This window comes from Triticum urartu, chromosome 4A (genome assembly GCF_056163025.1).
Source record: "Triticum urartu cultivar PI428250 chromosome 4A, HENAU_Tu73, whole genome shotgun sequence".
NCBI lineage: Eukaryota > Viridiplantae > Streptophyta > Magnoliopsida > Poales > Poaceae > Triticum > Triticum urartu.
The window spans coordinates 569304177-569318567 of record NC_141876.1 but is presented as its reverse complement, the minus strand read 5'-3'; the positions used below and the strand labels follow the sequence as shown (position 1 = coordinate 569318567).

General features: G+C 46.3%; 3 protein-coding genes across 4 annotated transcripts; all 3 read right to left on the bottom strand.

Moving 5' to 3' along the window:
• Positions 1-822: 822 nt before the first annotated feature.
• On the bottom strand, positions 823-4853 carry LOC125552863 (protein WEAK CHLOROPLAST MOVEMENT UNDER BLUE LIGHT 1). Of its 2 annotated transcripts, XM_048716562.2 has the most exons (3): positions 4716-4853; positions 3241-4023; positions 823-2990 (listed from the first exon to the last, which is right to left on the bottom strand). In XM_048716562.2, exons 2-3 carry the CDS (start codon positions 3991-3993, stop codon positions 1155-1157), a joined length of 2589 nt encoding a protein of 862 aa, XP_048572519.2. In that variant the 5' UTR covers positions 3994-4023; positions 4716-4853; the 3' UTR covers positions 823-1154. The 2 variants fall into 2 exon arrangements, with proteins under 2 accessions (XP_048572519.2, XP_087375111.1); XM_087518985.1 differs by lacking the exon at positions 4716-4853 and having other exon boundaries at positions 3241-4342.
• Positions 4854-6437: 1584 nt separating this feature from the next.
• Positions 6438-9494, bottom strand: LOC125552862 (putative pentatricopeptide repeat-containing protein At3g01580). The gene has a single exon (XM_048716561.2). The coding sequence runs from the start codon at positions 9413-9415 to the stop codon at positions 6440-6442; it is 2976 nt and encodes a 991-aa protein (XP_048572518.1). The 5' UTR covers positions 9416-9494; the 3' UTR covers positions 6438-6439.
• Positions 9495-11485: 1991 nt separating this feature from the next.
• Positions 11486-13927, bottom strand: LOC125552864 (uncharacterized). The gene is made up of 3 exons (XM_048716563.2): positions 13153-13927; positions 12199-12631; positions 11486-11981 (listed from the first exon to the last, which is right to left on the bottom strand). Exons 1-3 carry the CDS (start codon positions 13219-13221, stop codon positions 11860-11862), a joined length of 624 nt encoding a protein of 207 aa, XP_048572520.1. The 5' UTR covers positions 13222-13927; the 3' UTR covers positions 11486-11859.
• Between the last annotated feature and the right edge of the window lie 464 nt (positions 13928-14391).

The window sequence follows — 14391 nt, the reverse complement described above, 5'->3', positions numbered from 1 at the left end:
ACACCGCGCGTGACGTTTTATGACGGCAACACACGGTGGTCACTTTTTTTCATTCTTCTCCGTGCATGGCGACTCAAATGTCACAATAGTTTTCAAAGACAGCCACTGTTGAGCTAGCTCGTCCTTTTTTTTGCCGTGGCTACAGTTCTTGAGGAAATACTACCTCTGTACGTCAATATAAGATGCTTTTGCAGTTCAAAAATGCCTTACATTAGCTTACAGCGGGTTTTAACTAAATAAACAGCGGAGTGTGAATAAAGAAATGGCTTATGACAATTCTCACTCATGAGGGCATGGAAATTTAAAAGGAAATTCTTTTTAAAAAATGCCCAGCGACGTGCGCGACAGCTTCATGCTATGCCGTTATGCCAGCTTGAGGTGGCCAGCAGCAACGAGCACGGAATGTCGCGCCGACAATGGCAGCTGCCACCGCGGAAGGAACATGGTATGCCACTATGCCAGGCGTCGTGTGTGGAGAGCATGTCGATTGGCGCGCGCGTGCGTCCCACGGACACGGCTGACGCCGCCGACAATCCGCCCGTCGCCGGCGAGCGCAACCTGAACATTGAGATGTTGAGCGCCGGCGCCGGGACCATGATTTCCCCGTGCCTTCTCCAGGTACCTCCCAATGTACTAGTAAGAACAAGCTGAATCTTCAGTCTAAAATTCAGAAGAAAATTTCAGCATCAGAAGAAAGGGCGTTGCAAGACCCACCACCGTAAACTGAAACTCCCAGCATCCACAATGTTAACAGCATCAGATCCGAGAACAAGAGCCGGATGCATGCAGCTCCCACCCATCTTATCCAGCACACGAAATTCGTCCAAAGTACTAGTACTTATCGAACTCAAGATCCAGTTCATCAAGCAATGGAGTCGGTCAAAGTTACAGGCACAAACACACGGTAGTAGTATTCAAAACATTACAAATTTACAAGCTTTTCTTGTACACCTTCGCAAATTTACAAGTTCGTGTCTTCTCCGTAGATATAAAAATTCCATGAAGACTTCACAGCCCGTGATCCAAGAGTTCTGCAGCATCGCAGTTGAGCAAACAGAAGGCACTTCTAACACTTGCTTCTTTTTTGTTGTTGTTGTTGTTGTTGTTGTGGGGAAATAGTTCTAACACGTCTGCCAGAAAGAGAGCACACCGTGTTACGCCGCTGCTGTGAGCCTCCTCCTGGCCAGGAACATCATCATGCGCCGGAGGAACGGCGGCTTCTTTGCCTTCTTCGCCTTCTCGCGCAAACCTGGGCCGGCAGGGCTGCTCCTGGCTGACATATCCGAGGACAGCGGATGAACCAAGGCGCAGCTGTCTTCTTTGCATGTGCCCTTGATGTCCCGATCGCGCTCAACGACGATCACCACCGGGTTTGAATGTTTAGTTTCAGATTTCAAAGCCTCAGCGGTAGCCTTACGACGCTCCCCATGCTCCTCCCTCCATGTCCTCAGTTCCTGTTCCATGGCCAGCTTGCCTTCCGTGGCACTGTCGGCCTGCTTTTGGGCAGCAAGCAGCGCTTGCTTTCGTTCTTCCAGAACCTTGTAAATTTCGCTGAGCTTTGCTAAGACGAGAGACTCGGAGTCCTTGGCCATCTCAACCTGCGCAACTGCAAAAGATATCTTCTCGTGCACAAGCTCTTCTGCCTGATGGGACTTCTCGATGAGAGACGCATGTTCATGAAAGTCCAGTGTGATCATTCCAGGAGAGCCTTGTTCTGCAATGCTTGCTGCAAGCTCGCTCTCCTCCAGAGCTCTGAGAGCATCAAGCGACAGCCTCTCAGACTCTTTCGCTGCTTCCGTCTCCTTCAGGACTGCTTGGAGCCTGAATTCCATAGTACTCAGATCAGCCTTCGCTTGCTCCATTTCTTCCTTGCTCGTTCTTAGCATCTCCTGTGCCTTCACAGCGAGAGACTTTGCCTCATCAGCTTCCTGGGCTGCAGCTTGCAGAAGCCCAGGCAACTCGCTCATTCTATCGCAGGATTTCTTCTCCTTGGACTGAACTGTTTCCAGTTCCTGTTTTGCCAGCTTAATCTCTGCCTTGAGAGAAGTAATGGTGATCGATGCCATTGCTTCCAGCTGCTGCATGGTGGCAAGTGTTTCTTTCTCTTTGCTCAACTCTGACTGAAGTGATGCAGCAGCAACTTTCAGGGCACAGACTTCATCTCTCGCCTTATCAATGCTCTTCTTCTGCTCCTCAAGCTCATCTCTTGATAGAATGGTTTCTTCTTGCATGGTCTCATCAGTTTTGTTTCCTTGTTCTTGTGCTTCTTTAATTAGCTTTTCCTCCACATATGCATTTAGCTCTTCGTTGTGCTTCACCAGCAAGCTGGATGATATTTCGAGCTCTGATTTCAGATCTTCGACAGAGGAAAGCTTCTTGTTGAGTTGACTCAGCTCCTCTTCTGCTTGCCCTAGATCCTTCTCCCATTTAAGACGGTCCTCATCTCGAGCTAAGGATGCACACGCCTTGTGTTTTTCAGCATCATGGCGCGTGGCACGAGCCAAATCCAACACTTCCTTCAGTTTGTTGAGCTCTACAGTGAGCTCCTCTGCTTGCTTCTCAGACTCTTTGGATACTATGATGGCTGCCTGAGATTTTCCAATGGAAATGTCCTGTTCAATCAATAAAGAATCATAATTCTCCTGAACCCCTTTTAACTCATCATTGACCAACTTCAGTTTGGACACCAGTACTTTGTGCCGTTCTTGGATATTTTTCAAAATCTCCTCGCCTGCAACACTATCATCGCTAGCTCCTCCTTCCTCCATCTCTGGTACAATAAATTGGAAGAAATCCAAATCCTCCTTGGCATCTGCCTCTTCATGTTCTGCCCTCTCCAGGTCATGTTTCAGGTCTTCAATAAGCTTATTTGTTCTCTTAATCTCATTGAATACAGACAGCTTTGCAGCCTCTGCAGCTTCTGCTTGCTGTTTGCAATCTGAAATTTCGTTCTTCAGCAGACTGACCTCGAGTTTGACATGATCACCCACCTGGATATACCAAGATTGTTAATCATACATAGAGAAAGTAAAAAAAAATGTCTGTGAGTGCTCAAGTAAGTCTCAATAAAACTACAAAAGATAGGATTAAGTTGTAGCTGAGAGAATTAATGTAAGATAATTTATTAAGTTGTAGCAGAGAGAATTATTAAGTTGTAGCTGATGCAAATGAAAGATAATTTATTAAGTTGTAGCTGAGAGAATTAATGTAACAAACAAGAGAAGGTATGCTGTGAGTTACCTGCACTGGTTCTGTTTTGCGCGTTTTCCAGTTGATGCTCCCACCAAATCTTGAGGCAGCCACCTTCACTGACTCAATGGGCTTCGTTGTATCGACAAAAAAATTATCAGTCCTCGAATAATTGCCACTGTTCAATCTCCTCACGGGCGCAGGCATTTTCTGTCTAGTGTCTCGTAGGCTCATTTGGCGATCAGGCAATCTATGCATGAACCGTGGTTTATCTTCTTTCACCTTTTGTAAGATAGCAGGTGGCGCCTCATAAGCAGTTTTCTCAGAATCGGGACAGGAAGCACCATCTTGAACGTTATGCAAAGGTGCACATTGGACCTCTTCTCTTGAGCTAACTGAAGTCTGTGGTGTTGCATGTGTGTTTTCTTCTGAAGAATGCGTTGTCATCAAGTCACTGATGGCATCCTTTGATTCATCAACTTCGTTAGAGGCAGATGGAAATCTGTGAGAATCTTCTTTGATTGATGGCAACCCACTGTGGTCTACTTCTGATGATATGGAATCACCAATGGAAGCCTTTTGTTCAACCGAAGTCTCTTGCAGATTGCTTTCTTCGTCAATCAATATCAAGCTTGCAGGAAGTTCTTGGTGCATTGGTGTCTCAAAATTGGCACATGCTGTTTTCTCAAGGTTACTGCTTTCATCTTCATTGGTGCCTTCAGTTGGGCTAGGCTCTACAGAATTTTGCACAGATTTTGGTGAAGACAAACAAGAGTCGCCCACCTCAAGATTGTCCTCTACCATTCTTCCAGTCACAGTTTAATTTTATATTAACTGTGGAAGAAAACATTGAAGATGGGAATTAGACTGGAACAGCCAAAACCTAAGTATGAGTACCAGTTTACTTGCCAAATAAAGTAAAACATGCAAACACATACACAACTACAATAAACTCAGCAAAGGGAAGTCCTGAGATACAGATTGTTTAATGAAGGAGGGATCTTCATATGTGATGTTCTCATCCAAGAACATTCAGGAAAAGTTTGAACTTGATAAGATTTTATAGATGATAAATACATGGTATAAGAGCAAACCAAGTAGTACTTTTTCTCAACCATAACTATCTGAGAAGCCACAAAATATTGACTTGATGATTTGTCATGGCAAAGGTTCATCTAGCATAACTATTTTGGCTAAATGTTCTTGGACATAACAAAAGTACGATCTGGACATGCAAACAAGTTGCAGGACACCTCTAGATTTTGGTTTAATTTCTGATCCATGTAAAACCAATATTGCTTTATCTATGTCAAGAACTGAGGTCTTCATATGTAAGCAAAATACATGGTTAAACAAAATAATCCAACTTCAAGCTAAGCAAATATCCTAGAAATATCCAAAAATAAAACTCAAGAACTCATGAAATGAAAAAATAAAAGGAAAACATGATTTCAACTGAGCCAAACAGATGACAGTATCTGAAAGCCATGTGCGTGATCAGAAAGTAAGCAAAAGCTGAAACTTACTGAAGAGTCGAGACCTCGTGCCTGTATATTTCGTAATTGAAGGATGAAGGATCTTCAAAACGAGGGGAGGAGACTGGAGATGGGGAAAAAGGTTTGGGAAGTTTTTGCAGGTATTGGGGAGACAGCACTGGAGGAAGGGTTGAAAGAATTGGGACAGTGGAGAGCCACCTGGGAGTAGAGAATAGGATCAATTTAAAAATATTCATATGTGGGGAAGACTTGGACTTATTCCCCTAATGCAATATTTGGTTTGATTTCTTCCTGTAGTTTTTGTACACTATTTTACTTTTATCAAAGCTACTGGCACAAGCTGGATGGTTAAGGAAATTGTGTGCCAGCATGAAGCAGGAAGCAGGAACAACTGTATTGGAAATATTCATTTAGAACCTCATGATAGTTGGAAACAACAGAAAAGCTAGTGCTTCAAGTTCCTCTTTCTGTAGTTTAGTTGGCATTTCATTGATTGAATCATTCTTCATATGTCATTCAGTGCGCAGATTGGTTAAAAGTTAAAAAAAAAGGAACAGAATAAGAAAGCATCTCGCGATCTTCTTCTTTGTAACACAGCATTTTTTAAGAAACTGGTTTGATCTGTTTTTTTTTTCTTTAGAGTAAATCATTGTGTGCGCAGATTGGTTAAAAATTAAAAAGAAGGAACAAAAAAAAGGAAGCACATACGGAAACAATTACCTAAAAGTATCCCTGTATTTTTCTAGCAGAACAGATGATGTCAATCATTGTGTCTTGATTTCTACCGTAACAATTTACTGTGTGTGTACCTAATCAATGATAACATGGAAGTTACCATATGTGAAAGTAGTAAGTCAAGCATTGCTGGGACAGGATACTAATAATCTTTACAGTGGTAAATGTGGAGGATTGTCTGGAAGCCCACCCTGGACGTTCTTCCTTTCTTTTCTGAAGAAAAAATGGATACTATAATTGATTCGAGAAACATTGGCCCTTTCTTAATACACCAGTGCTACAAAATATTTCGCGTGTAGTTTCTTTCATAATTAAAACGAGACACCTTTGCAGGTAGAAAGATTTGTGTTGCCTGTTTGGTAGAACTGAAGTCTTCCCAACAGAATGGGCATCTGCACCACAAAAACAACTGCTAAGACGATATATAACAAGAAAATGGCAAGGCCACATACCCTTATACCAACATTACGAGGTGTCAACAGTATAACATCTATAACTGACTGCCCAATCGTCAGGAGATCTTGTTGTGTTCATGTACCTGATACTCGAATATGATAGAATGGATATCTCATTGAGATTCTGTTGACCTAGCTTGTCCACAATCTTCTCCAAATCAGACCAAGCAATTCTTTAAGGTATCACCATAACAGCAATGCAACAGCTGTGAAGCGCTTACCATTTAAATGACCACAATCTTCCTTTAAGGATAACAATGCATTTAGCATTTTAAAAGCAAACAATCCTGGTTGCACTGAGATGGAGATATTTCAAACTTTGTGTAACAACTAGCTACTCCAAGAAATTAATCCATGGATGAATGATTTAGACTATTTTCTTGCGTTAAAAAAATGCTCTAACAATTGTCAATCTCGCAGAAGAATGATTTTGCATGTTTTCTTGTGTTAACAAATGCTCTACCAGCTGTCAGTAAACAAACATCAACTTAGGCTTGAGCAGGGTTTCAACACATTCTGACAAAAAAAGTTCTCTAGCTAATGGAGCTTGTTGTAGGATCAGGGCTACTCAATCAAACTGATTCCCACATCTTTCCTCAACCCTTTTGCTTCCATATCTAACCGCAGCCACTCATAGTCATTCCATTTACCAACTGAAGCATAGATGTTAGAAAGCATGACATAAGACCGTGGATTACTGTGGTCAGACTCAATGAGCAATTTCCCCACAGCCTCACCAATTTTGGAATTTCCATGGAATCTACAGGCTCCAAGCAATGACTCAAGCAAACTTTCTGATGGTCTGAATGGCATTGACCCGACAACATCATAGGCTTCATCCAAGTGGCCAGTTCGACCTAGCAGATCCACCATGCATGCATAATGCTCCATCCTCGGTGTGATGCCATAGTCTATCTGTAGTGATTTAAACAAGGATCTTGCTTGCTCTACAAGGCCACTATGACTGCAAGCTGACAAGATACTAACAAAAGTTACGTCATCTGGCTCCACTTCTGAGGCTATCATCATGGAGAAAAGGTCAAGGGCAGACTTGCTATCCCCATGTAAACCATATGAGTTGATCATTGCACTCCAAGTAACAGAATCTTTTGCCCCTGAGCTATCAAAGAGCTCTCTTGCAAATGAAATGCTTCCACACCTTGAATGCATGTCAATGAGAGCATTGACAACAAAAAGGCTTCCACCAAAGCCATTCTTTAGTAGGAGAGCTGTAACACATTCTGCCAAATCTGCTTTTCCAATCTGCGAACATGCTGAGATGAGTGCCAACATGGTTACTGCATCAGGATTCACATTAAGGAAGCACATCTGCCTGAAGAAATCAAATGCAATATCAGCCAGCTTGCACTGAACACAGGCAGATAAGATGCAATTCCATACTATGATGTTTTTCTCACCAACCGAATTAAAGAGTTTGCAACTGTAATCAAAATTGTTGAACCTACTGTACATACAAATGGCTGATGTGAGCATAGATGTTTCTAGCCTGAAGAAATTTCGAACTGCATAACAGTGGACAGACTTTCCTTGCAATTGGTTCTGACAAACAGGCAATACATTCAGTAACGTAATATGATTTGGCTCCTTTTCATTCTTCACCATTTCATAAAACAGAGGTAAGATCTCTTCAGATAGGTTGTTTTTACGGTATCCAGTCATCAGAACATTGTAAGAGACTGTGTTCACAGAAGGCAAGCTGTCAAAGAGTCGCTGGCATGCCTCAACAGAACCACAGTTGCTGTACATGGTAATGAGGGTGTGTGTAAGAGAAACATCCGTACTGCATCCACTTTTAACTGCCAAAGAATGAAGTGATTCTCCAATTGTGGCGTCCTCAGCCACCGAAATACTGCTGGTAAGGCCAATCAGGGTTACTACATCAAACTGCAAGTCTGCTTGGCGCATCTGGCGGAAGAGTCTTACAGAAGCCTCTGCATCTCCAGCTTCAGCATAGCCAGATATTATCGTGTTCCAAGATATCAACATAGGTACTTCCATTTTCTGAAATAACTTGTAGGAATCTGAGAGTTCTCCACAGTCACCGTACATAGCCAGGAGTGCATTCATCACGCTTTGGTTCAATTCAAAACTGTTTCTCACAGCATATCCGTGGATGGACTTTGCCATGCGTAAATCTTTCATGTGCCTGCATCCAGAGATCACCTTAATGACAGTTGTTGCATCGGGTGCAACACCTTCGGTTTGCATCCTGCGGAATGTATCGAGAGCAGTGTGCCATTTGTTGTTCAAAATGTACCCAGAAATGATGGAGTTCCACAGAAGATGGTTCTTTCCGGTACAACTACAGAAAAGCTGCACAGCTGAATCCAACTCCCCAAGTTTAGAATACATAGAAACAAGAGCGCTGACAACAGAAATCTGCTCTGCTAGGCCAAACTTGATAACCATACCATGCACAGATTCGCCGATGTGTACACCAAAAAAGTCACTGCAGGTTGGAAGGACAGATACCACTGTTACCAGATTAGGCCCTAGTCCTGCGCAACGCATCAACCTGAAGACCTCGAATGATTCCTTCCATTTATCATGCTGCATGTACGCTGAGATCATGGAATTGTAAGACACCAAATCCTTAACAGGCTGCAGATCAAAGAGCAACCGCGACGAGGAAAGATCATCAAACCCAGCGTACATTGAGAGGAATGCAGGTGTAACGGATTCATCAGCAAGCACCCCACATTTCAGTGCAAACGCATGCAGCGAATCACCCGCATCTGAATCTCCGACCGCACTGCACACACCGACAGCAGCAACAAAAGTGCTAGCGTTCGGCCTCATGCCGCCCTCCTGCATCTCCCGCATAGCCTCGACAGCTTCTCTGAAGCACCCATTCAGAGAATACCCCGAGATCAGCGCGTTCCAGGAAATCAGGTCCCTCTGCGCCATGCAGTCAAACACCGCCCTGGACGCGCCAACCCAGCCAGCCTTGGCGTACATGTCAAGAAGCGCGGTCTGCACGCCGACATTGTCCCCGTGCCCGTCCCGCAGGACCCTGCCGTGCGCCTCCCTCCCCAGCCGAAGGCAGCCGACGGCCGTGCATGCCTTGATGACTGGTGGGAACGTGAAGTTGTCTGAGCCGCCGCCGTAGGCGCACGCCCTCCTGTACATTTCAAGGAGCTCCTGGTGGAACCCGTGGGCCGAGAAGCAGCGGACGGCGAGGTTGAGCGAGTACACCGTGGGGCGGCGGCGGTGGGACCCGGCGAACACCGACGCCGCGGCGCCCGGCATGCCGAGGGAGAGGTAGCCCTCGACGGCGGCCGTGACGGCGGAGGTGTCCCGGTTGATCGCGCCCGTGACGGCCAGCAGCGCGTGGAGCCTGCGGAGGCATTTCGCCGAACGGGTGGCGTGCGCGAGCTCCGCGAACGAGTCGGTGCGTGGCAGCGCGCTCGACGGGGCCGGGGCCGAGGAGGCGAAGGATTTGGCGAGGGTTTGGTTGGATCTGCGGAGGAAGCTTCCGGCTTTGTGGGATTTTGGGAGGGTTTTGTAGCGCGGGTTCATGCTCCGGCGTCTCGACTCTGGACGTGGACGGCGCAATGGAGCGATTGCTCTTCTGTCAGCTGCTGTGTGGAGGGGTTCGGTTAACTGTCGAGTGCCAATAGTGCGCCTGTTTTGGAGTATAAAAAGTTGGAAATATTCAAACGACTTTCACTCTCTTTTTTTCCAAAAAAAATCAGATCTATTATAAAAAGTTTTTAGAAGTATAAGGCACATCAAACATGATAAAAAAAAATACATCAATGTCTCTAGACCACCGAGCCGCCGTTGTGTCGTTGTCGCCATTTCTCTACCGGAACCGCCGAACCGGCTTGACCTTATCGGTGACAACAAAGAAGTCTTTGTGCATGTGCCCCTAAGGACCAACGTCCTGAAGTTGCAGTCGTCAATGTTGAAACCTTGAATAGATCCGAAGCAATTGATACTAAATCTCATCATCGTACATGTACGACGAGAAGGCCTAACCTCGCCGCCCCCAAGAAGATGGCAGAATCTATGCCAGAGTTTCACCGACTATGTTCAGGTGCCCGAACTCGAAGAGGATCAGAGCCCGAAAGAAAAACTCAAAAAAGAAGCGTCGTCATCTGCCCAAGAGTCGCACTACTGAGGAATAAAAAATAACTATTAGTCGAATCGGAGGCATCGAGATTCCCCCCCCCCCCCCCCCCCCCCGACCGCCAGCATAGGAGAGGCGAATCTAGGCTCGTTGGCGAAGCCTGGAGGGAAGAGTTTTGCCCTGGCAGCCGAAGCAAAGAAAACGAATACGCCCAAAGAAAAAGTAAGATAAGCAGCGCTCTCTTTCCATTTTAGAGAAATATTTTTCATATTAATATATCAAAAAAAGAGAAAAATAGGACTAACCTAACTACATAAGTTGCCTGAAAAACAAATTCATGCAAGTCGAATGGTGGCCCTCCTTTCTTCCTCCTCCAGCTAACCCAAGCATCTTCCTCCTTCAGCCCCTCGCATACATGCCTCACCTTCGGATGTGACGGCAGGGCAAGTGGCAAGGTTCGCCATCCGAGCTCCACGCGCGGCTCTGCCCTTCATCTTCTTCTCTGGGGAAAATGAACTTGCATCATTTTTATAGCCACTTGTGTATACACGGAGAAAAATGGATAACTTTATTTTATTTGTTTGTAGACGGTCATCCTACGGAAATGTTTTTTTCCTGTCCAAACCCACCAAAGAGCGTTGCGAGCACTATTTGCAAACAGGCATACAAAGTTACAAACTGCTGCAATGGGTGACACCTCATCAAATCATCATGATATTAAAAAAAAAGTCCTTGTTGACGATGAGGCTACATGATCAAAGACAATCGGAAATTGATATTTTGGATCCCAGGCTCCATGGAGCCCGAATTTTTGAAAAATACAAAATCATATTTTGAAGTCCCAACAAAACTGAAAAAAAAATACACAAGAACCTAGGGATGTATATGCTTTGGTGAAAACTACACAAAAATTAAATCATGTGCAGCTCACACCATAGCATATTTCATCATGAAATTCTACAGAAATGTAATATACATCTCTATATTCAAGTGTATTTTTTCAGATTTTTTTTTGAATTTTAAAATTTGATATTTGATATATATATTTTCTAAAAAGGGCTCTCGGGAGCAAATCCACTCTCAAAGAAAATAGCATATTTTGGATGCTTTCATGTGTGGTCGAGGCCAGCTCCTCTGGGATTAGGGCAATGCCGATGAAGATCCTCATGTTTTGTTCCTTCCACACATTCCAACAAGCGGATAACTACACCAGATGTTTTTTCCACAAAGCCAAACACTTTGATTTATTTCACTGCATTAGCAGGAGACGTACAGTGCGGCCAGAAGGAAAAAAAAAGGGACAGATTCGCTCGTTCCAGATTTGGTTGGTACTTCCACATCTGAGTAGAACAGGTTCATGTTACAAGTATTTTCCCATTCACGTCAGTACCAATTGAATCAATGTTATCATCTGTCAATTTGATCTGTGGTTTTATACCATGCTACACGTGTGTATCAGTAGCATCCTGGGATTACATGCAAAAGGAACATTTTAGGACACCGTTATTATCTTGTGGTAAACATGAACATTTCATTCACATTGCAAGCAACAACATTTCATTACATCCGTAAAACAAAACAATATTACTATCTACCAGGACACTACTACTAAGCAGTGAGTGAGCCTGTTGTTCCTCATAATGGGGCACTACCACACAATCGACTTTAACTGCAAAATAGAGATACATAGCCAGGATCTAATCTGTCAAATAAATCCTCCAGTGCTTGCCGGTGGCGCATTTACCGATAAATACTCTTCCATGCTTTACTTCAGAGCATCCTTGCTTCCAAGTTCCAACAGGTTTTGAGGCAGCAAGCAGGCTCTTTGAGTAATTGGGCGTGTTGCTTTTGTCAAGGCTTGCAACAGACTATGCTAACCGATCCTGTAAAGTCACTGGATCGTTTGGGCGCAGTAAGTGGAAGAACTGCTCAATCGTCTTTTCTTGCATGTTCTGCTTGATTCTGCTCCGACTTCCGCCTCGTCGTCGTCAGCAAAGTTCTGATCAGAGACCTCTGCAGAGAGAAACATGGCATCAGACATTTAGCTCGCCGCAGGATGCTGATATAGAACATGGTTACCACAAAACAACAGCGCCCGTAGCTATCTGCTACTATGAGCTTACGGATAACATAGGTATGCATCTTCCATAAAATCAGCTAATATTAAAAGAGCATATGTGTGTATGATGATGCACCAGACACTGTATGAGGTAGTGATTGAGGTAGCTACCTGAATTTTGGTCGAGAAGGTTTTCTCCCTTGCAAGCTCCCAATTCCCTTCCATGGGACAAGGGAGTCCCCCCAGGGGTAGTCCGAATACCCGATTCGTGATCACCTACTAAAGTTTGTACCCCGTCACCTCTTGCACTGCTGCTGCTGCTGCTGCAATCACGCGATCTGAAATGCTGGATCCAGGGGTTTGCAGGCAGGCTTTGTTTGGCCCCGACTTGAGCGCAAGCACCGGGCCTCGCAAACTCGACTTTCTTCCACACTCCAGCCCCACCTTGGAGAACCTTGAACCCATTGGTACCTGAATCTTTCCTGTTGGCGTTGTTCCCGTGATTGAGGAGTCGGTTGATGAAAGAGGCTTCCATGGAGCTTATGTAATCCGTGTGCCTCTCATCCGTCCATCCCGCCGACACCAGGTTAGTGACCTGGTTGCCCTGTCAAAGAAGAACAGATGCCACCAATCAGTTTATTTCCAGGGTGCATGAATTTCCGATCAACATGAAAGTAAACGACGGATCCACAAATTCATGCTACTATAGTGATGTCCAAATTTTATTTTATTGATTTTGGCGAGACCAGCACAGTTTTCACGGCTTTGCAATTCACAATCATATGCACACAAGGAGCAGGAGCAGTGCGCCGTTTTTTACAATTCGTGGAAGGAGGGTGTCGTCGCCATGTCCGCTTTGAAGAGACCTCTTTGTGAAGAATGGCACGACGATGCAGACAAACAAACAAGTGGCAGTTAAAGCGGTAAATAAACAATCTTGGTCCTTGAATTGAGAGAAAGAGTGGTGAGCAACAATAGACCATGGAGATGACTAGCAAAACCGGGCAGTAATGCATCACACAGCCAAAAACATAGATAAAATAAATGAAATATTCGTTCTGAAAACATACTCGTAGATTAAAATAAGAATGGAGAAGAGGGAGCATGTGGCGGACCAGTGGTTACCTGGGCAATGCCGACGTCCGCTGGCTCCGGCTTGGCCGATCGATCCAGTCCCAGGTACACCTCGCCCATCGGATACTTACGTACTTGTCAGGAGGAGAAGGAGGCGACAAGGGGGGCGGACAGGCAGAGGCCCCCGAGGAAGGGATTCGCCTGTGCTGGCCTGAGACAACAGGAAAGATCTCCCCGCGGATTTCCTTTCCGGGACGTGGCGCGGAGAGGCGGGCAGGAAGGAGATCCAAGGGACGGGAGGGAAGGGGGACGCAAATCCCCTTGAATTGAGCCCGCCCGCGTGGAGGAGGCCGGGGAGGAGACGGGCGCGGGGGAGATTTGGAGCCCCAACGACCGGAAAACAATCAAGAAGAGATTCCGCAGGATCCAGGCCAAGAACCGACCCCGACGGAAGACAGATCGAGCGAGCGAGCGAGCCGTGGCGGGACGGAAAGGAAATTTATGTGGATTCGGCCGGCGTGGTCTCTCCGGAGGGGAGGGGAAAGAAATAGCAGCGGCGGAGCGGAGCGGAGGAAGGAAGCAGGCGAAGAACGGATGAGCAAGCCAAGCGGACGGGCGGAGGAAGGAAGTACTTCTCCTCCGCCCGCAAATATCAAGGGAATGGACGCCCTTTTTGCGCCTACGTGCCGGCGCTTTCTCCAGCGTGGCGGGGCGACAGGTGGAGCGGCGGGGGCGGAAATATCTGGCGGCCGCGCGGGGCGAGATATTTGCTGGCCGGCCGCCCGCCCGCCAGAAAGATCTGCGGAGGCGGAGCGGAGCACGGGGAACCGACCGACCGACCGGAGCGGTGCGGAGGGGGTCGGCGCGGCGCGCGCTTTACTACTACCCAGTGGGCCACTCTCATCCGCAACACTGTGGCGGGCGGGCGAGGACGGTGCTTTCCGGTGCGGTTACGTGGACGCGCCGTGTTTCCGCTAGCCGACATGCGGGCGGAGGGACGGGGTCGACGTGGGCGACGGTGCGCCGCACCGGGGGGACGACGACGACGGCCAAGCCTTTCCTAACTTGCATCTACACCCGGGCGCCTTTTATCCATCTCAAACGGCCGCGCAGGCCGTCCGATCAAAAAAAAAAATACCCGACTCAACCGAATCAGTTAAATCCCTAGCGCCGGCGAGCATGTTCGGCACCAGCGGCAGCTCCGGAGACGAGGAGGAGTTGGCGCTCCGTATCGCGCTCGAGCGCTCGCGAGTCGATGCGAGCGGCGGCACCGGTCCGGTGCGATACCAC

What these genes read in the sequence shown, in the direction of transcription:
- LOC125552863 (XM_048716562.2), bottom strand. Translation starts at nt 3,993, where the DNA reads ATGGTAGAGGACAATCTTGAGGTGGGCGACTCTTGTTTGTCTTCACCA. An exon ending in GCAAAACAGAACCAGTGCAG is followed by an intron (nt 2,991 to 3,240) that starts GTAACTCACAGC and finishes TGGTATATCCAG; the next exon opens with GTGGGTGATCATGTCAAACT.
- LOC125552862 (XM_048716561.2), bottom strand. Translation starts at nt 9,415, where the DNA reads ATGAACCCGCGCTACAAAACCCTCCCAAAATCCCACAAAGCCGGAAGC.
- LOC125552864 (XM_048716563.2), bottom strand. Translation starts at nt 13,221, where the DNA reads ATGGGCGAGGTGTACCTGGGACTGGATCGATCGGCCAAGCCGGAGCCA. An exon ending in CGGACGTCGGCATTGCCCAG is followed by an intron (nt 12,632 to 13,152) that starts GTAACCACTGGT and finishes CTTCTTTGACAG; the next exon opens with GGCAACCAGGTCACTAACCT. An exon ending in CCTTCTCGACCAAAATTCAG is followed by an intron (nt 11,982 to 12,198) that starts GTAGCTACCTCA and finishes TTCTCTCTGCAG; the next exon opens with AGGTCTCTGATCAGAACTTT.